General features: G+C 51.1%; 1 protein-coding gene across 1 annotated transcript in view; it reads left to right on the top strand.

The window, feature by feature from the left end:
• LOC119944166 (mucin-5B-like) overlaps positions 1 to 26553 on the top strand; it is a 110352-nt gene that overhangs the window by 67719 nt on the left and 16080 nt on the right. The window contains exons 31-42 of the mRNA XM_038765384.1: positions 11 to 573; positions 3931 to 4055; positions 4090 to 4137; positions 10406 to 10574; positions 12011 to 12261; positions 13988 to 14171; positions 15964 to 16174; positions 19674 to 19852; positions 22673 to 22742; positions 22853 to 22953; positions 23094 to 23125; positions 24766 to 24946. Of these exons, the coding sequence (XP_038621312.1) occupies positions 11 to 573; positions 3931 to 4055; positions 4090 to 4137; positions 10406 to 10574; positions 12011 to 12261; positions 13988 to 14171; positions 15964 to 16174; positions 19674 to 19852; positions 22673 to 22742; positions 22853 to 22953; positions 23094 to 23125; positions 24766 to 24946 (2114 nt within the window). The remainder of the gene's footprint in view (positions 1 to 10; positions 574 to 3930; positions 4056 to 4089; positions 4138 to 10405; positions 10575 to 12010; positions 12262 to 13987; positions 14172 to 15963; positions 16175 to 19673; positions 19853 to 22672; positions 22743 to 22852; positions 22954 to 23093; positions 23126 to 24765; positions 24947 to 26553) is intronic.

Raw genomic sequence — 26553 nt, forward strand, 5'->3', positions numbered from 1 at the left:
CCCCCCCAAGCTCTCCGGCCGCACCCCGTTCTTCCCCGGCCCCCTCGCCGTCCACCGCGTGCCGTCCCCGCTGCCGCTGGTCTCCGTGGTTCGACGAAGACCGCCCCGAGTCCGGCCCCGACGGCAGCGACGTCGAGACCTACGACCGCCTCCGGGCCGCCGGCCACCACGTCTGCAGGGAGCCGCAGGGCGTCGAGTGCCGCGGGGAGGACTTCCCCGGGCTGCCCGTCCACGAGCTGGGCCAGAACGTCACCTGCGACCTGGCCTACGGCCTGGTCTGCCGGAACCGGAACCAGCCGGGCCCCTCGGCCGTGTGCCTCAACTACCAGATACGCATCCTGTGCTGCGAGGACACTGGCCACTGCCCCACGTCCGCCTCCCCCACGGTGACCGTGCCCACCTTCACGTCCGTGGAGGGCGCCGCCATCATCACCACGCCCCTGGCCGCGTCCTCCGGCCGCTCCACGACCGTCCTCCTCCCCACCTGGCCTTCGACCCCCGCGATCACCCCACCGTCCTCTCCTCTCACAACTCCCTGCTTCTGTCGGGTGTTTGGCGACCTCTTCTCCCCCGGTGAGTGACCCCCTTCTCCTTTCCGCTGCCGGAGAACCGATCGGTCGGGGGATCCGTTGAGCGTCTACTACACGTGGCGCGTGATAATCGGCCAGGTCTCCCTCCGTCTCCCACTGTCAGTCAGTTGGGCGCATTTATTAATAATAATGGCATTTGTTAAGCGCTTACCATATGCCAAGCGCCGTTCTAACCGCTGGGGTAGATTCAAGGTAATCAGGTTGTCCCACTGGGGGCTCACAGCCTTCCTCCCCATTTTCCAGATGAGGTAACTGAGGCACAGAGAAGCGAAGTGACTCGCCCAAAGTCACACAGCTGACAACTGGCGGAGCTGGGATCTGAACCCCTGACCTCTGACTTCAAAGCCCGTGCCCCTTCCCCTAATCAATCAATCGTATTTATTGAGCGCTTACTGTGTGCAGAGCACTGTACTAACATATATACATCATCATCATCATCAATTGTATTTATTGAGCGTAAACATATATACATCATCATCATCATCATCATCAATTGTATTTATTGCGCTTACTGTGTGCAGAGCACTGTACTAAGCACTTGGGAAGTACAAGTTGGCAACATATAGAGACAGTCCCTACCCAACAGTGGGTTCACAGTCCCCTAAGCCACGCTGCGCTTACTGTGTGCAGAGCACTGTACTAAACACTTGGAGAGTACACTATAATAATAAACAGGCACATTCCCTGCCCACCTAGAGCTTACAGTCTAGAGAGGGAGACAGACATTAATAGACGTAAATAAATGACAGATCTGGACATAAGTGGTGTGGGGCTGGGAAGGCGGGATGAATAAAAGGAGCAAGTCAGGGCGAGGCAGAAGGGAGTGGGAGAAGAGGCGTGATCTCATCTCCATTTTACAGATGAGGAAACTGAAGCCCAGAGAGGTGGAGTCACTGCCCCGAGGTCACACAGGTGATACGCGGCAGAGCAGGGATTAGAGTCTGCATCTCCTGACTCTCGGGCTTGGGATTCATTCATTCAATCAATCGTATTTATTGAGCACTTACTGTGTGCAGAGCACTGTACTAAACGCTTGGGAAGTACAAGTTGGCAACATATAGAGACGGTCCCTACCCAACGGCGGGCTCACAGTCTAGAAGGGGGAGACAGGCAACAGAACAAAACATATTACCAAAATAAAATAAATAGAATAAATATGTACAAATAAAATAGAGTAATAAATCCGTACAAACATATATACATCATCATCATCATCATCATCAATTGTATTTATTGAGCGCTTACTGTGTGCAGAGCACTGTACTAAGCGCTTGGGAAGTCCAAGTTGGCAACATATAGAGACAGTCCCTACCCAACAGTGGGCTCACAGTCTAAAAGGGGGAGACAGAGAACAAGACCAAACATACTAACAAAATAAAATAAATAGAATAGATATGTACAAGTAAAATAAATAAATGAATAAATAGAGTAACAAATATGTACAAACATATATACATATATACAGGTGCAGTGGGGAAGGGAAGGAGGTAAGATGGGTTGGGGAGGGGGAGGAGGGGGAGAGGAAAGAGGGGGCTCAGTCTGGGAAGGCCTCTTCCGTTCTTTCGGAATCTTTCTTCCGGATCTTTCCATTAGGCCACGCTGCCTTCCCGTGTTCCAACAAAATGTAGCCGTCAGCTTCTTGAGGGTGGGAATCATGTCTACCATCTCTAAGAGAAGCAGCGTGGCCCAGTGGAAAGAGCCCGGGCTTTGGAGTCAGAGGTCATGGGTTCAAATGCCGGCTCCGCCAATTGTCAGCTGTGTGACTTGGGGCATATCACTTAACTTCTCTGTGCCTCAGTGACCTCATCTGTAAAATGGGGAATAAGACTGTGAGCCCCCATAGGACAACCTGATCACCTTGTAACCTCCCCAGCGCTTAGAACAGTGCTTTGCGCATAGTAAGCGCTTAATAAATACCATCATCATTATTATTATCATTATTACTTGTTCTCCCCCAAGCACTCAGAACAGTGCTTTGCCACCAGAAAGCTGGAAGCTCCTTGAAGGCAGGGATCATGCTGAATTGTACTTTCCAAGCGCTTAGTACAGTGCTCTGCACTCAGTAAGCGCTCAATAAATACGATTGAATGAATGAATGAATCGTGTCTGCCGACTCCATCAGACTTTCCCAAGCGCTCAGTATAGTGCTTCACACACAGAAGACTATAGGCTTCCTGAAGGCCGAGATCAGGTGTACTAACTCTATTGTTACTCTATTATCATTATTATTATTATTATTATTCATTATTGTCAATCAATCAATCGTATTTATTAAGCGCTTATTGTGTGCAGAGCACTGTACTAAGCGCTTGGGAAGTACAAGTTGGCAACATATAGAGACGGTCCCTACCCAACAGTGGGCTCACAGTCTTGTCCTCTCCCAAGTGCTCAGCCCAGTGCTCTGCACGCAGTAGACTGGACGCTCTTTGAGGGCAAGGATCGTAGAGAAGCCACGTGGCTCAGTGGAAAAGAGCATGGGCTTTGGAGTCAAAGGTCATCATCATCATCATCAATCATATTTGTTGAGCGCTTACTGTGTGCAGAGCACTGTACTAAGCGCTTGGGAAGTACAAATTGGCAACATATAGAGACAATCCCTACCCAACAGTGGGCTCACAGTCTAAAAGGGGGAGACAAAACCAAACATACTACAAAATAAAATAGAATAGATATGTACAAGTAAAATAAATAAATAAATAGATAGAGTAATAAGTAAAATAAATAGAGTAATAATAAATAAATAAATAACTTCTCTGCGCCTCAGTTACCTCATCTGTAAAATGGGGATTAAGACTGTGAGCCCCCTGTGGGACAACCTGATCACTTTGTAACCTCCCCAGCGCTTAGAACAGTGCTTTGCACATAGTAAGCGCTTAATAAACGCCATCATCATCATCATCATCTACCCACTCGCTTGTATTGTCAGTCAGTCGATCGCATTTATCGAGCAGAGCACTGTACTGAGCGCTGGGGAGAGTACGCTAGAGCAGACAACTGTCTCTATATGTTGCCAATTTGTACTTCCCAAGCGCTTAGTACAGTGCTCTGCACACAGTAAGCGCTCAATAAATACGATTGATGATGATGATGATGACACATCCCTTTGTCCTCTCCCCAGCGCTCGGTGCAGTGCTTCGCACACAGAAAGCGCTCAACAGATATCTCTGGGTGATGTCTCTATGTGTTGCCAATTTGTACTTCCCAAGCGCTTAGTACAGTGCTCTGCACATAGTAAGCGCTCAATAAATACGATTGATGATGATGATGGAAGGGCAGACGGGGGCGGCGGGGAGAGGATCCGGTCCTGAACTTTGTTTCTCTTGCTCTCCCTCGGCGGCAGGGGATGTGGTGTACAACCAAACCGACAAGGCCGGGTGCGTCTACTACGCCCTCTGCGACCTGCGCTGTGAGATCGACCGGTTCCGGGGGCCGTGTCCCACCTCCACCCCGTCTGTCTCCCCATCTGTTCCTCCTTCCCCCCCCAACCTCGCCTTCCCAGAGCGGAACCCCGCCACCATCTTGCTCCAACGCCAACCCTCCGAGACAGGTGATTGATGGATGATTGACGGGTGATTGACGGGTGATTGATGGGTGATTGACAGTTGGGACTCCCATTGGCCGTCCTGACCCTAATTGAATCCCGGTGATCTGTCTGCTGAGCAACCTGTGCAGTTTCGATCCTTTGACAGGTACTGAATCCCCCCGCCCCAGATCAGAGAACTTAACATTATACGATTCAGGGAGGATAAAAAGCATTTTAGTAATTCAGATGCAGCCTTAATAAAAAAAAAAAAACCCTCAAAGGTAGGTAGCTATATTAGGAACTTCTTTTTGACTGGCAAATCCCCCCTCTCCATCCCCCGTCTTACCTCCTTCCCTTCCCCACAGCACCTGTATATATGTATATATGGTTGTACATATTTATTACTCTATTTATTTATTTATTTATTTATTTTACTTGTACATTTCTATCCTACTTATTTTATTTTGTTGGTATGTCTGGTTCTGTTCTCTGTCTCCCCCTTTTAGACTGTGAGCCCACTGTTGGGTAGGGACTGTCTCTATGTGATGCCAATTTGTACTTCCCAAGCGCTTAGTACAGTGCTCTGCACATAGTAAGCGCTCAATAAATACGATTGATTGATTGATTGAAATGGGATACGGGTCTTCCCTGTGTCATTAATACTGAAAGTCTAATTCTTTTAGACTGTGAGCCCACTGTTGGGTAGGGACTGTCTCTATATGTCTCTATATGTTGCCAATTTGTACTTCCCAAGCGCTTAGTACAGTGCTCTGCACATAGTGAGCACTCAATAAATACGATTGATGATGATGATCCTCCACTTTCCGGATGAGGAAACGGGCCCAGAGAAGCGAAGCGACCTTCCCAAGGTCACAAAGCGGACAAATGGCAGAGCTGGGATTAATAATAATGATAATGATGATGGTATTTGTTAAGCGCTTAATAGGTGCAAAGCGCTGTTCTGAGCGCTGGGGGGATACGAAGTGATGAGGTTGTCCCGTGTGGGGCTCGCAGTCTTCATCCCCATTTTACAGATGAGGAAACTGAGGCACAGAGAAAATAATAATAATAATAATTTTGGTATTTAAGTGCTTACTAGGTGCAAAGCGCTGTTCTAAGCACTGGGGGGATACGAGGTGATGAGGTTGTCCCGCGTGGGGCTCGCAGCCTTCATCCCCATTTTACAGATGAGGAAACTGAGGCACGGAGAAGTTAATAATAATAATTTTGGTATTTGTTAAGCGCTTACTATGTGCAAAGCACTGTTCTAAGCGCTGGGGAGGATACAGGGTGATCAGGTTGTCCCATGTGGGACTCACAATCTTAAACACCATTTTACAGATGAGGTAACTGAGGCCCAGAGAAGTTAAGTGACTTGCCCAGAGTCACGCAGCTGACAAGTGGCAGAGCCGGGATTTGAACCCATGACCTCGACTCCCAAGCCCGGGCTCTTTCCACTGAGCCACGCTGCTTCTTGAGACTTGCCCAAAGTCACAGAGATGACAGTTGGTGGAGTCAGGATTTGAACCCATGACCTCTGACTCCTACTCCCGTGCTCTTTCCACTGAGCCACGCTGCTTCTTGAGACTTTCCCAAAGTCACAGAGATGACAGTTGGTGGAGTCAGGATTTGAACCCATGACCTCTGACTCCCAAGCCCGGGCTCTTTCCACTGTGCCACGCTGCTTCTTGAGACTTGCCCAAAGTCACAGAGATGACAGTTGGTGGAGTCAGGATTTGAACCCATGACCTCTGACTCCAAAGCCCGGGCTCTTTCCACTGAGCCACGCTGCTTCCATTAGACCCGGATTAGAACCCGGGTCCTCTGACTTCCAAGCCCGGGCTCTTTCCACTAGGCCCTACTGTCTCCCAGGGTCAGTTCTTATGGGCAGTTTTATAAAGAGCATCGATAATAATAATAGTAATAATAATTGTAGCATTTGTCGAGTGCTTACTATGTGCCAGACACTGTACTAAGTGCTGGGGTGGATACAAGCAAATCGGGTTGGACACAGCCCCTGTCCCATGTGGGGTTCAGAGTCTCAATCCTCATTTGCACAGATTTATTACTCTATTTATTTTACTTGTACATATTTACTATCCTGTTTATTTTATTTTGTTAATATATTTTGATTTGTTGTCTGTCTCCCCCTTGTAGACTGTGAGCCCGTTGTTAGGTAGGGACCGTCTCTATATGTTATGAACTTGTACTTCCCAGGTGCTTAGTACAGTGCTCTGTACACAGTAAGCGCTCAATAAATACGATTGATTGATTGATTGATTAGTACAGTGCTCTGTCTCCCCCTTCTAGACTGTGAGCCCGTTGTTAGGTAGGGACCGTCTCTATGTTACCAACTTGTACTTCCCAGGTGCTTAGTACAGCGCTCTGCACACAGTAAGCGCTCAATAAATACGATTGATTGATTGATTGATTAGTACAGTGCTCTGCACACAGTAAGCGCTCAATAAATACGACTGAATGAGTGAATTTTACAGATGAGGTAACTGAGGCCTAGAGAAATGAATAATAATGATGGCGTTTGTTAAGCGCTTACTATGTGCCAAGCACTGTTCTAAGCGCTCAGGTAGATACAAGGTAATCATGTGGAGTTCTCAGGCTTCGCCCCCATTTTACAGATGAGGTAACTGAGGCCCAGAGGAGTGACGTGACATGCCCAAAGTCACACAGCTGACAAGTGACTGAGGCGGGATTAGAACCCATGACCTCCGACTCCCAAGCCCGGGTTTTTTCCACTAAGCCGCGCGGCTTTTCAAGTGAAGTGACTTGCCTAAGGTCACACAGCGGACAAGTGGTAGAAGGGGGATTAGACCCGTGACCTCGGCTCGGACTCTTCCTGGGAGCCCCGGGTGGTTTGGGGACTGGTTCAAACTTGCTCATCTTGTATCTCCCCACAGCGCTTAGTACAGTGTCTGGCACCTAGTCTAATCAATCAATCAATCGTATTTATTGAGCGCTTACTGTGTGCAGAGCACTGTACTAAGCGCTTGGGAAGTCCAAGTTGGCAACATATAGAGACGGTCCCTACCCAACAGTGGGCTCACAGTCTAAGACCACCATGACCTAGGGGAGAGCCTGGGGTTATGCTAAGTACTGCCAGAGAAGTGGAAAGAGCCCGGGCTTTGGAGTCAGAGGTCATGGGTTCAAATCCCCGCTCCGCCAATTGTCAGCTGGGTGACTTCGGGCAAGTCACTTCACTTCTCTGTGCCTCAGTTACCTCATCTGTCAAATGGAGATTAAGACTGGGAGCCCTCCGAGGGACAACCTGATCACCTTGTAACCTCCCCAGCGCTTAGAACAGTGCTTTGCACATACTAAGCGCTTAATAAATGCCATTATTATTATTATTATTACTGACACAGGCTAACCAGAACACAGTCTCAATCTGACCTGGGGCTTCTAGTGTTGGATGGAGAGCAGATGTCTTCTCCCCATTCTGTGGAGGAGGTAACTGAGGCCCAGAGAAGTTCAAGGATTCGCAGCTCCGTTTTTTATCATCATCATCATCAATCGTATTTATTGAGCGCTTACTGTGTGCAGAGCACTGTACTAAGCGCTTGGGAAGTACAAGTTTGCAACATATAGAGACAGTCCCTACCCAACAGTGGGCTCACAGTCTATTTAAATAGTCTATTTATTCTATAAAATAATAATTTTATTTTTATGGTATTTTGTTGAGACCTCGGGCAGACAGAAGACAGTCAGCTTGGACTCGGTCCCCGTCCCACATGGAGCTCACAGTCTTAATCCCCCTTTTAAAGATCAGGCCCAGACAAGTCAAGTGACTCCCCCAAGGTCACACAGCAGGCGAAGAACTCTATCCACTGGGCCACGCTGCACCTCTGGGGGTCATACATCGGGCCTGGGGCCGATGCAGGATTAGAACCCAGAGCTGCCACCCCCCATACTGCCCCCTTACATTCTCCATTCATTCATTCATTCATTCATTCAATCATATTTATTGAGCGCTTACTGTGTGCAGAGCACTGTACTAAGTGCTTGGGAAGTACAAGTTGGCAACATATAGAGACGGTCCCTAGCCAACAACGGGCTCACAGTCTAGCAGATAGAACCCGGGCCTGGGTGTCAGAAGGTCATGGGTTCTAACCCCGGTGCTGCCACTTGTCTACTGTATGACCTTGGGCAAGTCACTTCACTTCTCTGGGCCTCAGTGACCTCATCTGTAAAGTGGGGATTGAGACCATGAGCCCCATGAGGGACAGGGACTGCATCCAACCCAATTTGCTTGTATCCACCCCAGCGCTTAATACAGTGCCTGCCACATAGTAAGTGCTTAACAATATAATAATAATAATAATAATAATAATAATAATTAATTTCTGTGTCTCAGTTACCTCATCTGGAAAATGGGGATTGAGGCCACGAGCCCCAGGTGGGCCAGGGACTGCGTTCAACCTGATTTGCTTGTTTCCACCCCAGTGCTTAATACAGTGCCTGCCATATAGTAAGCACTTAACAATACCATAATAATAATAATAATTAATCTCTATGCCTCAGTTACCTCATCTGGAAAATGGGGATTTGAGACCATGAGCCCCATGAGGGGCAGGGACTGCACCCAAACCAATTTGCTTGTATCCACCCCTGTGTTTAATATGGTGCCTGACACATTCATTCATTCATTCAATCGTATTTATTGAGCGCTTACTGTGTGCAGAGCACTGTGCTAAGTGCTTGGGCAGTATAAGTTGGCAACATATAGAGACGGTCCCTACCCAACAGCAGGCTCACAGTCTAGAAGGGGGAGACAGACAACAAAACAATACATATGAACAAAATAAAATAAATAGAATAAATATGTACAAGTAAAATAAATGAAGAGAAATATATACAAACATCTATACATATATACAGGTGCTGTGGGGAGGGGAAGGAGGTAAGGCAGAGGGGATGGGGAGGGGGAGGAGGGGGAGAGGAAGGAGAGGGCTCAGTGTGGGAAGGCCTCCTGGAGGAGGTGAGCTCTCAGTAGGGCCTTGAAGGGAGGAAGAGAGCTAGCTTGGCGGATGGGCAGAGGGATTGGGGGCATTCCAGGCCCGGGGGAGGACGTGGGCCGGGGGTCGATGGCGGGACAGGCGAGAACGAGGCCTAACGGTGAGGAGACTAGCGGCGGAGGAGTGGAGGGTGCGGGCTGGGCTGGACAAGGAGAGAAGGGAGGTGAGGTAGGAGGGGGTGAGGTGATGGACAGCCTTGAAGACCAGGGTGAGGAGTTTTTGCCTGATGCGTAGGTTGACTGGTAGCCACTGGAGAATTTTGAGGAGGGGAGTAACATGCCCAGAGTGTTTCTGCACAAAGACGATCCGGGCAGCAGCGTGAAATATGGATTGAAGTGGGGAGAGACAGGAGGATGGGAGATCGGAGAGGAGGCCGATGCAGTAATCCAGTCGGGAAAGGATGAGAGATTGAACGAGCAGGGTAGCAGTTTGGACGGAGAGGAAAGGGCGGATCTTGGCGATGTTGCGGAGGTGAGACCGGCAGGTTTTGGTGATGGATTGGATGTGAGGGGTGAACAAGAGAGCTGAGTTGAGAATGACACCAAGGTTGCGGGCTTGTGAAACGGGAAGGATGGTAGTGCCGTCAACAGTGATGGGAAAGTCAGGGAGAGGGCAGGGTTTGGGAGGGAAGACAAAGAGTTCAGTCTTGGACATGTTGAGTTTTAGATGGCGGGCAGACATCCAGATGAAGATGTTCTGAAGGCAGGAGGAGATGCGAGCCTGGAGAGAGGGGGAGAGAGCAGGGGCAGAGATGGAGATCTGGGTGTCATCAGCGTAGAGATGATAGCTGAAGCCGTGGGAGCGAATGAGGTCACCAAGGGAGTGAGTGTAGATGGAGAACAGAAGGGGACCAAGAACTGACCCTTGAGAAACCCCTACAGTAAGGGGATGGGAGGGGGAGGAGGAGCCCGCAGAAGAGACTGAGAATGAACGGCCGGAGAGATAAGAGGAGAACCAGGAGAGGACGGAGTCTGTGAAGCCGAGGTCGGATAGCGTGTTGAGGAGAAGGGGGTGGTCAACAGTGTAGAAGGCAGCTGAGACGTCGAGGAGGATTAAGCGCTTAACAATACCATAATAATAATAATTAATCTCTGTGCCTCAGTTGCCTCATCTGGAAAATGGGGATTGAGACCACAAGCCCCACGAGGGACAGGGACTGCGTCCAACCCGATTTGCTTGTACCCGCCCCAGCGCCTGACACATAGTAAGCGTTTAACAATTCCCATTATCCTTCTTCTTAATATTATTATTATTGTTATTAGATCAATGAGACCTGGACGCTGGACAACTGCACGGTGGCCATCTGCGAAGGAGACAACCGCATTGTCCTTCTGGACCCGGTGCCCGTCAGCAAGATTTCATGTGAAAACGGGATCGAGCCCATCAAGGTCTACCACGAGGACAGATGCTCCTACCACTACGAGTGCGAATGTGAGAGCCGGGGTCCGGGGTGGAGGCCGAGCACCCCTAACTCTATGCGCCCAGTACAGTTGGCTGCAGACACTGTACTGGGCGTCTGCTGGGTGCAAAGAGCTGTACTGGGCACCTGCTGGGTGGAGAGCACTGTCCTGGGAGCTTGCTGGGTGCAGACCACTGTACTGGGCACCTGCTGCTTGTAGAGCGCTGTACTGGGCACCTAAGAGCACGGGCTTTGGAGTCGGAGGTCATGGGTTCCAATCCTGTCTCTGCCAACTGTCAGCTGTGTGACTTTGGGCAAAGCACTTCACTTCTCTACGCCTCAGTTACCTCATCTGTAAAATGGGGATGAAAACTGTGAGCCCCCCATGGGACAACCTGATCACCTTGTAACCCCCCCAGCACGGTGAGCCTCACGTGGGACAACCCGATTACTTTGTATCTACCCCAGCGCTTAGAACAGTGCTTGGGTAGGAACAGTAATAATAATAATAACAGTGCCTGGCACATAATAAGCACTTAACAAGCACCATAAAAATATTCATTCATCCATTGAATCGTATTTACTGAGAGCTTACTGTGCACAGAGCACTGTATGTCCCACGTTGGGCTCACAGCCTTGAGAAGCAGCATGGCTTAGTGGAAAGAGCCCAGGCTTGAGTCAGAGGTCGTGGGTTCTAATTCTGGCTCCGCCACTTGTCAGCTGTGTGACTGTGGGCAAGTCACTTAACTTCTCTGTGCCTCAGTTACCTCATCTGTAAAATGGGGATTAAGACTGTGAGCCCCCCATGGGATAACCTGATTCTTGTGTCTCCCTCAGTGCTTAGAACAGTGCTTGGCACTGTTAAGTAAATGCTTAACAAATACCATTACTGTTATTATTATTATTAATCCCCATTTTCCAGATGAGGTAACTGAGGCACAGAGAGGTGAAGTGGCTTGCCTAAGGTCACACAGCAGACAAGTGGCGGAGCCAGGAGTAGAACTCGTGACCTTCCGACTCTCAAGCTTGAGTTCTAGCCACTAGGCCATGCTGCCACTCTAATAGCCTAGTGGAAGGGGCACGAGTCTGGGCGTCAGAAGGACCTGGGTTCTAATCCTGGAGCTGCCACATGTCTGTTAATGTTTTGTTTTGGTGTCTGTCTCTCCCTTCTAGACTGTGAGCCCGCTGTTGGGTAGGGACCGTCTCTCTATGTTGCCGACTTGTACTTCCCAAGCGCTTAGTACAGTGCTCTGCACACAGTAAGCGCTCAATAAATACAATTGAATGAATACTAAGCACTTTGGAGAGCACAACAGAAGAATAAACAGACGCATTCCCTGCCCGCAAACCCACCGGGATGAAGAAGACAGGCCGGACGAGGCCCAGTCGAGGCTGGAGGCGTCGGGGGTCTCTGGCCCGGGGCCCCAAAAAGGGAGGGTCAGCCCCCCAACCTCCCCTTCCCTCTCAGGTATCTGCAACGGCTGGGGCAACTCTCACTACCTGACCTTCGATGGCATCTACTACACCTTCTACGACAACTGCACCTACGTACTGGTGCGGGAGATCGCCCCGCGGGCGGGCAACCTGAGCGTGGCCATCGACAACCACTTCTGCGAGGTGGGCAACAACGAGTCCTGCCCCCGGGCCCTCATCCTCAACTACCGGCACAACGAGATCCTGCTCACCAGCGAGATCGTCGCCGGCAAGATCACCAACAAGGTCCGTTCCCGGCGGCTGGGGGCTGGCGGCCCGGCCTCCCTGGGCGCTCAGTACAGTGCTCCACCCGCCCCCCCGGGGGACGCTCAGTTCTTCCTCTACCAGTCAACTGGTGATGGAGAAGCAGCGTGGCGGAGTGGATAGAGAGCGCACTGGTCTGAGAGTTGGAAGGTCTGGCTTCTAAAAGCTCAGCTAATTGTCCGCTGTGTGACCTTGGACAAGTCACTTCACTTTTCTGCACCTCATTTTACCTCGTCTGGAAAATGGGGATTAAGATTGTGAGCCCCACAGGGACTGGACGCTTAGTACAGTGCCAGGTGCATAGTAAGCATTTAACAAATACCATTATTTACTGGACACGTTCTGGGTGCCGGGAGCTGTTGTCAAGACCTGCTGAGCGTGGGGTGCTGTACTGGGCGCCTCCTGAAGGTAGAACTCCTGAGTATAGAGAACTGGGAAGCAGCATGGCCTAGTGGATAGAACCCGGGCCTGGGAATCAGGAAGACCTGATTCTAATCTCTGCTCCGCCACTTCGTCATCATCATCATCATCAATCGTATTTATTGAGCGCTTACTGTGTGCAGAGCACTGTGCTAAGCGCTTTGGAAGTACAAGTTAGCAACATACAGAGACGGTCCCTACCCAACAGCGGGCTCACAGTCTAGAAGGTGGAGACAGGCAACAAAACCAAACATATTAACAAAATAAAATAGAATAGATATGTACAAGTAAAATAAATAAATAAATAGGGTAATAAATATGTACAAACATATATACATATATACAGGTGCTGTGGGGAAGGGAAGGAGGTAAGATGGGGGGGATGGAGAGGGGGAGAGAAAGGAAGGGGCTCAGTCTGGGAAGGCCTGAGGCACACAGTAAGCGCTCAATAAATAAGACTGATCGATTGATTGACTCTCCCCATCTTTAAAGCCTTATTGAAGGCCCATCTCCTCCTAGGGGCCTTCCCTGACTAAGCCCTCCTCCTCCTCCCCCTCGACCTCAATAAATACGATTGATTGATTGACTGACCTCCTCCTCTTCCCCCTCCCCCTCCTCCTCCCTCTGCCCCACCTCCCTGCATTTTCTCAAGACCTGCTGAGCATGGGGTGCTGTACTGGGCGCTTCCTGAAGGTAGAACTCCTGAGTATAGAGAACTGGGAAGCAGCATGGCCTAGTGGATAGAACCCGGGCCTGGGAATCAGGAAGACCTGATTCTAATCCCTGCTCCGCCACTTGTCTGCTATGTGACCTTGGGCAAGTCACTTCATTTCTCTGTGCCTCAGTTCCCTCAGCTATAAAATGGAGACTGTGAGCCCCTTCTAGACTGTGAGCCCACTGTTGGGTAGGGACCGTCTCTATGTGTTTCCAACTTGTACTTCCCAAGCGCTTAGTACAGTGCTCTGCACACAGTAAGCGCTCAATAAATACGATTGATTGATTGATTGATTGATTAAGACTGTGAGCCCCATGGGTTACAGGGACCGTGTCCAACCCGATTAACTTGTATCTACCCCGGGACCTAGAACAGTGTCCGGCCCATAGTAAGCGCTTAACAAATCCCATTATTATTGTTGCCAACTTGTACTTCCCAAGCGCTCAGTACTCTGCACACAGTAAGCGCTCAATAAATACGATTGAATGAATGAATTATTATTATGATTATCAGTATTATTAAAGAGCTGCTGGGTGTTTTCCGCCTCCTCCCTCCCCTCCTCCCTGCCCCCAGGTCCTGTTCAATAAAGTCAAAGTGAGCCAGGGCTTCAGCCAGGACGGCATCATCATTTCGAGGAGCAGTCAGATGATGGGCGTGGAGATTCCCGAAATCCAGGCCTCCTTCTTCTTCAACGGGCTGGTCTTCCAGATCAAACTTCCCTACGGCCTCTTCAGGAACAACACGGAGGGCCAGTGCGGTGAGTTTAGCGCCTCCGGCCCTGTCCCTCTTCCCGCCCATCCCCTTCCCTGCTCCCGGGGACGGGCCTCACGATCCGGCCCCATCCCCGATCCCCTGACCAGTCTGAGAGGGAGTCAGGGAACAGTGATCATCATCATCATCATCATCAATCGTATTTATTGAGCCCTTACTATGTGCAGAGCACTGTACTAAGCGCTTGGGAAGTACAAATTGGCAACATATAGAGACAGTCCCTACCCAACAGTGGGCTCACTGTCTAAAAGGGGGAGACAGAGAACAAAACCAAACATACTAACAAAATAAAATAAATAGGATAGATATGTACAAGTAAAATAAATAAATAAATAGAGTAATAAATATGTACAACCATATATACATATATACAGTGATCTCCCCTGCCCCCCAAATTATCCAGATGGACACACCAGAGAGGCTCACTGACCCGCCCGGAGCCACACAGCAGGCCCGGGGACAGGGTGGGGACTAGAGCTCCGGAACCCCGGCTTCACCCTGTCCCCAACCCCACCTCCCTTAGACCCCGGGACACTCACCCGGCAGTGTGGGCTAGTGGATAGAGCCCGGGCCTGGAAATCGGAAGGATTTAGGTTCTAATCCCGGCTCGGCCACTTATCTGCTGGGAGAACTTAGGCAAGTCACTTCACTTCTCTGTGCCTCAGTTACCTCATCTGTAAAATGGAGATTAAGACTGTGAGTCTCATGTGGGACATGGGCTGTGTCCAACCTGATTTATTTGTATCTACCCCAGCTCTTAGAACAGTGCTTGGCCCTGTTCTTAACAGTGCTTAACAAGTACCATAATTATTATTATGACTATTATTTTTAAGTCTCCCATTGGGTAAATGGTGTTCCATTAATGGACATTAAGCGCTTAGTAGCATGCTCTGCACACAGTGGCTCAGTGGAAAGAGCATGGGCTTGGGTGTCAGAGGTTGTGGGTTCTAATTCCGGCTCCGCCACTTGTCAGCTGTGTGACTTTGAGCAAGTCCCTTCACTTCTCTGGGCCTCAGTGACCTCATCTGTGCACTGGGGATGAAGACTGTGAGCCCCACGTGGGACAACCTGATGACCTTGTATCTCCCCCAGCACTTATAATGGTGCTGGGCACATAGTAAGCGCTTAACAAGTACTGTTATTATCATTATTATTAAATACAGCATGGGGCTCACAGTCTTAATCCCCATTTTACAGATGAGATAACTGGGGCGCAGAAAAGTTAAGTGACTTGCCCAAGGACACAATTGCTTGTTTTGATGTCTATCTTCCTCCTTCTAGACTGTAAACTCGGTGTGGGCAAGGATTATCTCTCTTTATTGCTGAATTGTACTCTCCCAAGTGCATAGTACAGTGCTCTGCACACAGTGAGTGCTCAATAAATACGATTGAATGAATGAATGAATTGATCCATTGGCTAGGAAGTCTCCCATTGGCTGAACAGTGAAACGTGGATTGACAGTGAGAAGCAGCGTGGCTCAGTGGAAAGAGCCCAGGCTTTGGAGTCAGAGGTCATGGGTTCAAACCTCAGCGCCGCCAATTGTCAGTTGTGTGACCGTGGGCAAGTCACTTAACTTCTCTGTGCTTCAGTTCCCTCATCTGTAAAATGGGGATTAAGACTGTTAGCCCACCCTGGGACAACCTGATTACCTTGTAACCTCCCCAGTGCTCACAACAGTGCTTTGCACATAGTAAGCGCTTAATAAATGCCATTATTATTATTATTATTGGCCAGGCAGTGTCCAGTTGGATGAAAGCTTCACTCTGCCCTGCTTTAGGTACCTGCACCAACGACCAGGAAGATGAGTGCCGCCTGCCAGGAGGCGAGATCTCCACAACCTGCTCCAGCATGGCACCCGCCTGGCTCGTCCCGGACAGGAACAGGGAATTCTGCCAGGCGCCACCCACACCCATCCCCGGGATGGAGCCGACGCCAACACCGGCCGAGCCCTGCAAGCCAGCGCCCGTGTGCCAGCTTATCCTCAGCGAGTAAGGGAGGCTCACCCCGTCCCCGACGCCCCGAGGAAAATGGGGGAGACCGTAATCCCGCTTCTGGACTCGGAGAGGGGAGAGTCAGGGGGGTTGGACGGTCCGTCCTGGGTCACGGGGGAGAGTCAAGGATGGAGAGGGGAGAGTCAGGGGGGTTGGACGGTCCGTCCTGGGTCACGGGGGAGAGTCAAGGATGGAGAGGGGAGAGTCAGGGGGGTTGGACGGTCCGTCCTGGGTCACGGGGGAGAGTCAAGGATGGAGAGGGGAGAGTCAGGGGGGTTGGAAGGTCCGTCCTGGGTCACGGGGGAGAGTCAAGGATGGAGAGGGGAGAGTCAGGGGGGTTGGAAGTTCCATCCTGGGTCACGGGGGAGAGTCAAGGATGGAGAGGGGAGAGTCAGGGGGGTTGGACGGTCCGTCCTGGGTCACGGGGGAGAGTCAAGGATGGAGAGGGGAGAGTCAGGGGGGTTGAAAGGTCCATCCTGGGTCATGGGGGAGAGTCAAGGATGGAGAGGGGAGAGTCAGGGGGGTTGGAAGTTCCATCCTGGGTCACGGGGGAGAGTCAAGGATGGAGAGGGGAGAGTCAGGGAGGTTGGACGGTCCGTCCTGGGTCACGGGGGACAGTCAAGGATGGAGAGGGGAGAGTCAGGGGGGTTGGACGGTCCGTCCTGGGTCATGGGGGAGAGTCAAGGATGGAGAGGGGAGAGTCAGGGGGGTTGGATGGTCCATCCTGGGTCTCTGGGATGGAGAGGGGAGCTTGTGGTATGTGTGCGTGTGTGCGCACGCTTGTAGATGGTCCAAAGTCTGTATTTGCGTGTGTGCACGTGGCGTGCCAGCAGCCCTCTCAGCCCCCAGCTCATTCATTCATTCAGTCAGTCAGTCCTATTTATTGAGCACTTACTGTGTGCAGAGCGCTCTTGGGAAGTACAAGTCGGCATCATCTAGAGACGGTCCCTACCCAACAACGGGCTCACAGTCCGAAAGGGGGAGACGGGCAACAAAACAAAAAGAGATCTAGGATTATTGTATTGTATTCTCCCAAGCACTTAGTACAGTGCTCTGCACACAGTACGATATAGCAAGAAACAGACACATTCCCTGCCCACCACAGTAAGGTCTCGATAAATGCCACTGATTGATTTAACTGGGAGAGGAAAAATCCAAGAGGTTTCCAAATTCATAGGAAGGTTTATTATATAGGGTTGGTAACCAGGGATTCTCCTCCACCACTTTCATGGAGTGAAAGTTTCCTTTCCTCCCCGTTTCCTCCCCTTTCTCCCCCATGAATGCCATTGATTGATACAACTGGGAGAGGAAAAATCCAAGAGGTTTCCAAATTCATAGGAAGGTTTATTATATAGGGTTGGTAACCAGGGATTCTCCATCACCACTTTCATGGAGTGAAAGTTTCCTCTCCTCCCCCTTTCCTCCCCTTTCTCCCCCATAAATGCCATTGATTGATATAACTGGGAGAGGAAAAATCCAAGAGGTTTCCAAATTCATAGGAAGGTTTATTATATGGGGTTGGTGACCAGGGATTCTCCATCACCACTTTCATGGAGTGAAAGTTTCCTTTCCTCCCCGTTTCCTCCCCTTTCTCCCCCATAAATGCCATTGATTGATATAACTGGGAAAGGAAAAATCCAAGGTTTCCAAATTCATAGGAAGGTTTATTATATAGGGTTGGTGACCAGGGATTCTCCATCACCACTTTCATGGGGTGAAAGTTTCCTTTCCTCCCCTTTCTCCCCCATGAATGACATTGATTGATACAACTGGGAGAGGAAAAATCCAAGAGGTTTCCAAATTCTTAGGAAGGTTTATTATATAGGGTTGGTAACCAGGGATTCTCCATCACCACTTTCATGGAGTGAAAGTTTCCTTTTCTCCCCCTTTATCCCCCATGAATGCCATTGATAGATATAACTGGGAGAGGAAAAATCCAAGAGTTTTCCAAATTCTTAGGAAGGTTTATTATATAGGGTTGGTGACCAGGGATTCTCCATCACCACTTTCATGGAGTGAAAGTTTCCTTTCCTCGCTCTTTCTCCCCCATGAATGCCATTGATTGATATAACTGGGAGAGGAAAAATCCAAGAGGTTTCCAAATTCATAGGAAGGTTTATTATATAGGGTTGGTGACCAGGGATTCTCCATCATCATCATCATCATCATCAATCGTATTTATTGAGTGCTTACTATGTGCAGAGCACTGTACTAAGCGCTTGGGAAGTACAAATTGGCAACATATAGAGACAGTCCCTACTCAACAGTGGGCTCACAGTAACCAGGGATTCTCCATCACCACTTTCATGGAGTGAAAGTTTCCTTTCCTCCCCTTTTTCTCCCCTTTCTCCCCCATAAATATCATTGATTGATATAACTGGGAGAGGAAAAATCCAAGAGGTTTCCAAATTCATAGGAAGGTTTATTATATAGGGTTGGTGACCAGGGATTCTCCACCACCACTTTCATGGAGTGAAAGTTTCCTTTCCTCCCTCTTCTGACTTTCCAAGCGGAAAGGGCCGGGGCCCCAGTCCTTCTGGTGGTGTCAATTGAGCGCTTATTATGCGCTGAGCACTTGGGGGAGGGTAAGAGAGCAGTGTGGCTCAGTGGAAAGAGCCCGGGCTTGGGACACAGAGGTCATGGGTTCAAATACCGGCTCCGCCAACTGTCAGCTGGGTGACTTTGGGCAAGTCACTTCACTTCTCTGGGCCTCAGTGACCTCATCTGGAAAATGGGGATGAAGGCCGTGAGCCCCCAGTGGGACAGCCTGATCACCTTGTAACCTCCCCAGTGCTTAGAACAGTGCTTTGCACATAGTAAGCGCTTAATAAACGCCATTATTATCATTATTATTATTATTATTATTATTATTTCCTCCTCCTTCTAGACTGTGAGCCCATTCATTCATTCAGTCGTATTTATTGAGTGCTTACTGTGTGCAGAGTACTGTACTAAGCGCTTGGGAAGTACAAATTGGCAACATATAGAGACAGTCCCTACCCAACAGTGCACTGTTGTTGGGTTATAATAATAATAATAATAACAATGTTGGCATTTATTAAGCGCTTACTATGTGCAAAACACTGTTCTAAGCGCTGAGGGGGATACAGAGTGATCAGGTTGTCCCACGGGGGGTTCACAGTCTTAATCCCCATTTTCCAGATGAGGGAACTGAGGCTCAGAGAAGTGAAGTGACTTGCCCAAGGTCACACAGCAGACATGTGGCGGAGCTGGGATTCGAACCCCTGACCTCTGACTCCAAAGCCGGGGCTCTTTCCACTGAGCCACGCTGCCGTCTCTATCTGTTGCTGACATGTACTTCCCAAGCGCTTAGTACAGTGCTCTGCACACAGTAAGCTCCCAAGAAAGACGATTGAATGAATGAATGAGTGAATGGAGAAGAGAAGCAACGTGGTCTAGGGGAAGAGCGTCGGAGGAGCTGGGTTCCAATCCCGTAGCTGCCGTGTAACCTCTCCTCTCCCCTCCGCCCTGGCAGGGTGTTTGCGGGGTGCCACCAGCTAGTGCCCCCGCAAGCCTTCTACGACACGTGCGTCGCCGACTCCTGCCACCCGTCCAACAACCTCCTTCCGTGCCAGAGCACCGAGCTTTACGCTTCCCTCTGCCGGGGCAAAGGGGTCTGCTCCCAGTGGAGGAGCCTCACCGGTGGCCAGTGTGGTAAGCGCCCCCCACCTTCCGTGTCCACCCCTGGCCTCGCCCTTTGACCTTTGAGAGGCCATGACCTTTTAGACTGTGAGTCCACTGTTGGGTAGGGATTGTCTCTATATGTTGCCAATTTGCACTTCCCAAGCGCTTAGTACAGTGCTCTGCACATAGTAAGCGCTCAATAAATACGATTGATGATGATGATGATGACCACCCCCCACGTCCCCTGTCCACCCCAGGCCTCGTCCTTTGGCCGTTGAGAGGCCACAACTGCCCCCCTCCTGACCTCAGACCCCTGAGCAACCGACCTTCCTGCCCTTGGAAGCCCACGCGTCTCCTTTATTATTATCAATAATAATAATAATAATGATGGCATTGTTAAGCGCGTACTATTCATTCATTCAATCGTATTTATTGAGCGCTTACTGTGTGGAGAGCACTGTACTAAGCGCTTGGGAAGTACAAGTTGGGAACATATAGAGATGGTCCCTGCCCAACAGCGGGTTCACAGTCTAGAAGGGAGAGACAGACGACAAAACAAAACATATTAACAAAATGAAATAAATATGTACAAGTAAAATAGAGTAATAAATATGTAGAAACTTACTATGTGCGAAGCACTGTTCTAAACGCTGGGGGAGGTACAAGGTGACTCATTCAATCATATTTATTGAGCGCTTACTGTGTGCAGAGCACTGTACTAAGCGCTTGGGAAGTACAAGTTGGGAACATATAGAGATGGTCCCTGCCCAACAGCGGGTTCACAGTCTAGAAGGGAGAGACAGACGACAAAACAAAACATATTAACAAAATGAAGTAAATACAATAAATATGTACAAGTAAAATAGAGTAATAAATATGTACAAACTTACTATGTGCAAAGCACTGTTCTAAGCGCTGTGGGAGGTACAAGGTGATTCATTCAATCGTATTTATTGAGCACTTACTGTGTGCAGAGCACTGTACTAAGCGCTTGGGAAGTACAAGTTGGGAACATATAGAGACGGTCCCTGCCCAACAGCGGGTTCACAGTCTAGAAGGGAGAGACAGACGACAAAACCAAACATATTAACAAAATGAAGTAAATACAATAAATATGTACAAGTAAAATAAATAGAGTAATAAATATGTACAAACTTACTATGTGCGAAGCACTGTTCTAAGCGCTGGGGGAGGTACAAGGTGATTCATTCAATCGTATTTATTGAGCGCTTACTGTGTGGAGAGCACTGTACTAAGCGCTTGGGAAGTACAAGTTGGGAACATATAGAGACGGTCCCTGCCCAACAGCGGGTTCACAGTCTAGAAGGGAGAGACAGACGACAAAACCAAACATATTAACAAAATGAAGTAAATACAATAAATATGTACAAGTAAAATAAATAGAGTAATAAATATGTACAAACTTACTATGTGCGAAGCACTGTTCTAAGCGCTGGGGGAGGTACAAGGTGATTCATTCAATCGTATTTATTGAGCGCTTACTGTGTGGAGAGCACTGTACTAAGCGCTTGGGAAGTACAAGTTGGGAACATATAGAGACGGTCCCTGCCCAACAGCGGGTTCACAGTCTAGAAGGGAGAGACAGACGACAAAACAAAACATATTAACAAAATGAAGTAAATACAATAAATGTGTACAAGTAAAATAGAGTAATAAATATGTACAAACTTACTATGTGCGAAGCACTGTTCTAAGCGCTGGGGGAGGTACAAGGTGATTCAATCGTATTTATTGAGCGCTTACTGTGTGCAGAGCACTGTACTAAGCACTTTAAGTTGGGAATATATAGAGATGGTCCCTACCCAACAGCGGGTTCACAGTCTAGAAGGGAGAGACAGACGACAAAATGAAACATATTAACAAAATGAAATAAATACAATAAATATGTACAAGTAAAATAAATAGAGTAATAACTATGTGCAAACTTACTATGTGCAAAGCACTGTTCTAAGCACTGGAGGGGGATACAAGGTGATCAGATTGTCCGATGTGGGGCTCACAGTCTTCACCCCCATTTTACAGATGAGGCCCAGAGAAGTGAAGTGACTTGCCCAAAGTCACACAGCTGACAAGTGGCGCAGCCGGGATTTGAACCCATGACCTCTGACTCCTAAACCCGTGCTCTTTCCATTGAGCCACACTGTCTCCTTTGCCCTGACCCCAGCCAGAAAGGGGGTTGTCTGGGGGTGAGGCAGGGGGGGACATGGCGTGGCCTAGGGGAGAGGGCACAGAGGCAAGGTCCTACTTGCTACTTATCTGCTGTGTGGCCTGGGTCAAATCACTTCACTTCTCTGTGCCTCAGTTCCCTCATCTACAAATTGGAGATTAAGACTGTGAGCTCCACGTGGGACAGGGACTGTGTCCAACCTGATGACTTTGTATCTACCCCAGCGCTTAGTACAGTGCTTGGCACATAGTCAGCGCTTAACAAATACTATAATTATTATCATTGTTATAGATCTGCCCCGGGCTGTTGATCCTCCCTGGGCCTCAGTGTCCCCAGCTGTAAAATGGGGATGAACTCCCTGCTCTGCCTCCCTCAGAGGGGGGTGAACCCCAAACAGGGCAGGGTCTGAGTCCACCCGGGTTATCTATGCCCAGCCCAGGGCCTGGCATGAGTTATTATCCCATGATTCAGACACGGGCTTCCCTGGATCCCGGGGCTGAGGCGGAAATGAAGGAATGTGATTCTGAGGGCCCCCCCCCCCGGAAGCCAACTCCATTCCCCGAACCCTCCCCCAACTTCCCGCCAGTCCATGGCACTCCCAAGACCAAAAGGGTGGGATCCGTGATGCCAGCTGTTTCAATTGTCTGCACTGTGCCCCCCAGAGATGACGTGCCCCCCGGGCAAGGTGTACGAGCCCTGTGGACCGGCCAGACCCCCATCCTGCGACAACAGGTAGGCGACGGCTTCGGGACCCCCGGGGCCCCGTGGACCCTCCTCCCCCTGCCTGGGGGACCCCTGAAGGGTCAGCCAACCCAACCACCTTCCCTCCCGTGGACCTGTAGGCACGACGTTGACCCCCAGGCCCCCCTCATGGAAGGCTGCTTCTGTCCGGAGGGTCAGCTCCTCTTCAACTCCCAAGTGGACATCTGCGTGCCCAGTTGCCGTAAGTCTCTGCTACCTGTCAGGGAGGGACCATCCCCCCGGGGGCCAACTGGGAGGGCGGGGACCCCCATCACCCTCCCCATAGCCCCCCAAGATCTACCGGCACCATGACGACCATCTCGTTCCGTTTTTGTCTTCCAGCCTGCGTGGGGCCGGACGGCCTGCCAAGATACGTGAGTATCCTTCCTGCTGGCCGGCCCCAGCCCTGGCCCCTACCCCCACCCAGGGTGGCTTCTCTGCAGACTTCCAGGATCTCTGTGTGATCTCTCTCAGCTGTCTGGGCTGTCTCTGGGATCTCTCCTGAACCACCTGAGGATCTCTGAGCTCTCTGGGCTCTTTGTGTGACCTCTTTGGGATCTCTGGGCCGTCCCTGGGATATCTCCAGGATCTCTGGGCTCTCTCTCCAGGACCTCTCAAGGATCTTTAGACTCTCTGTGTGACCATTCTGAGATCTCTATGTGACCTCTCCAGGATCTCCGGCCTTTCTCTGTGACCTTTCTGAGATCACTGCGCTCTCTCTGTGACTTCTCTGGGATATCTCCAGGATCTCTGGGCTCTCTCTCCAGGACCTCTTGAGGATCTCTAGACTCTCTGTGTGACCATTCTGAGATCTCTATGTGACCTCTCCGGGATCTCCGACCTTTCTCTGTGACCTTTCTGAGATCGCTGTGCTCTCTCTGTGACTTCTCTGGGCTGCCACTGGGATCCCTCTAGGATCTCTGGGTTCTCTCCAGGGCCTCTAGGCTCTCTCCTAGACTACTTGAGGATCTCTGGGCTCTCTGTGTAACCACTCTGAATATCTCTGGGCTCTTGGTGTGACCTCTCTGGGATCTTTGGACTCTCTGTGTAACATCTCACACAGAGAGATGATTGATTGATCTCAGGGCTCTCTGTATGACATCTCTGAGATCTCTGGGCTGTCTCTGGGATCTCTCCAGGATCTCTGGGATCTCTCCAACATCTCTGGGCTCTCTCCAGGACTTCTCGAGAATCTCTGGGCTCTCTGTGTAACCTCTCCAGGATCTCTGGGCTCTCTGTATGACATCTATAGGATCTTTGGGCTGTCTCTGGGATCTCTCCGGGATCTCTGAGCTCTCTCCAGGACCTCTCAGGAATCCCTGGGCTCTATGTATAACCTCTCCAGGATCTCTGAGCTCTCTGTATGACATCTCTGAGATCTCTGTGCTGTCTTTGGGCTCTCTCCAGGACCCCTTGGGAATCTCTGGGTTCTCTGTGTAACATCTCTGGGCTCTCCGTATGACATCTCTAAGATCTCTCCAGGATCTCCGGGCCTCTCCAGGCCCTCTTGGGGATCTCTGGGTTATCTGTGTAACCTCTCCAGGATCTCTGTATGACATCTCTGAGATGTCTGGTCTGTCTCTGGGATCTCTCCAGGACCTCCGGGGATCTCTCCAAGCTCTGTCTGGGCTCTCACCGGGCTGTCTGGGCTCATCCTGGGCTCTTGCCTTTGGCTCGGTCTGGCTTTCCGGGAGCGGCCGCTCCCCTGCTGTATCCGGAGGCTGGGCCCCTCTTGGAGTAGAGCAGATAAGCGGGAGGAGGCACGGAAAACCGAGTGGTGTAGATACCTGGGAGGTGCCGAGAGCAGGGCCGCACAGGAGGCAGGTGGCCGGGATAAGCGTGCGGTGTGGACTCTAGACTATGAGCCTGCTGTTGGGTAGGGACTGTCTCTATATGTTGCTGACTTGTACTTCCCAAGCGCTTAGTACAGTGCTCTGCACACAGTAAACGCTCAATAAATATGATTGATTGATTGATAACGGACCATTCTGTGTCCCCTCCCGCGGACCGGCAGCCCGGGGCGCGTTGGGAGAGCGACTGCCAGCAGTGCGAGTGCGACGCCGGCTCGGTGACCGTCCAGTGCCGACCCATCCAGTGCGGGACCCCGGAGCCCCCCGCCGCCTGCCGCAAGCCGGGATTCGTCCCCGTCCCCGTTCTCCGGCCCGAGGACAAGTGCTGCCCGGACCACAAGTGCTGTACGTCCGTTCGCCGATGTGACGGCCGGAACCCCCGCCTGCCCGGGGGTCACGGAGGGCCCGGCCGCCCGGGCTGTCCCCAAGGCCCAGGGGGTCCTCCCTGGCCGTCTTGGTGGCCCTGGTTGTCACGGCGGTCCCCAAATCCCAGAGGGCCCGGTAGGCCTAGTAAGGCTTAGTGGGCCCGGTGGGCCTGAAGGTCCTGGTGATCCGGCGGATCCCAACCACCCCAGCTGTCCCCGTGATCCCGGTGTCCCGGGGGGGCCCAGGGACCCCCGCAAGCCTCGGTGGTCCATGTGGTCCCGGTGGTTCCAGCTACCATGACCATCCCAGCAGTCCTGACTGTCCTGGCGGTCCCGCTGATCCTGGAGGTCCCGGGGGTCCGGGTACTCCTGGTGGTCCTGGCAGTCCTGGGGGTTCCAGGGTCCCAGGGGTCCCCGAGGTCCCGGCGGTCTGGGAGGTCCTAGGGGTCCTGATTGTCCTGGTCAGTGGTCCTGGTGGTCTCGGTGGTCCCAGACACTCTGGCTGTCGTCCTGGAGGTCCCGGTCACCCTAGCTGTCCTGGTGGTCCTGGTGGTCCTGGTGGGCCCAGCAGTCCTGGAAATCCCAGTCACTCTAGTGGTCTTGGTGGTCCTGGAAGTCTCAGACCCCCTGGATGTCCTGGTGGTCCCAGTGGTCCCAGTGGTCCTGGTGGGCCCAGCCACCCTGGATGTTTTGGTGGTCCCAGTGGTCCTGGAGGTCCTGGTCACCCTAGCTGTTCTGGTGGTCCTGGTGGTCCCACCTGTCCTGGAAATCCCAGCCACTCTAGTTGTCCCGGTGGTCCTGGTGGTCCTAGAAGTCTCAGACACCCTGGATGTCCTGGTGGTCCCAGTGGTCCTGGAGGTCCTGGTCACCCTAGCTGTTCTGGTGGTCCTGGTGGTCCTGGTGGTCCCACCTGTCCTGGAAATCCCAGCCACTCTAGTTGTCCCGGTGGTCCTGGTGGTCCTAGAAGTCTCAGACCCCCTGGATGTCCTGGTGGTCCCAGTGGTCCGAGTGGTCCTGGTGGGCCCAGCCACCCTGGATGTCCTGGTGGTCCTGGTGGTCTGAGTGGTCCTGGTGGGCCCAGCCCCCCTGGCTGTTCTGGTGGTCCCAGTGGTCCCAGTGGTCCTGGTGGGCCCAGAATTCCTGGGTGGCCCTGGCAGTCCTGGTGGTCCTAGTGGTTCCAGTGATCCCAGTGGTCCCAGTGGTCCTGGTAGTCCCAGAAGTCACTGTGGTCCAGGTGGTCTCGGTGGTCCTGGTAGTCCCAGAAGTCTCTGTGGTCCAGGTGGTCTCGGTGGTCCTGGTAGTCCCAGAAGTCCTGGCGGTCCTGGCAGTCCAGGTGGTCCCAGTGGTCCTGGTAGTCCTAGAAGTCCTGGTGGTCCCAGCCACCTGGCTGTTCTGGTGGTCCCAGTGGTCCTAGTGATGCTGGTGGGCCCAGAATTCCTGGGTGGTCCTCGTAGTCCTGGTGGACCTAGTGGTCCCGGTGGTCCTAGTGGTTCCGGTGATCCCAGTGGTCCTGGTAGTCCCAGAAGTCACGGTGGTCCTAGTGGTCTCGGTGGTCCTGGTGGTCTCGGTGGTCCTGGTGGTCCTGGC

The sequence above is a fragment of the Tachyglossus aculeatus genome, chromosome 22 (assembly GCF_015852505.1).
Source record: "Tachyglossus aculeatus isolate mTacAcu1 chromosome 22, mTacAcu1.pri, whole genome shotgun sequence".
Lineage (NCBI taxonomy): Eukaryota > Metazoa > Chordata > Mammalia > Monotremata > Tachyglossidae > Tachyglossus > Tachyglossus aculeatus.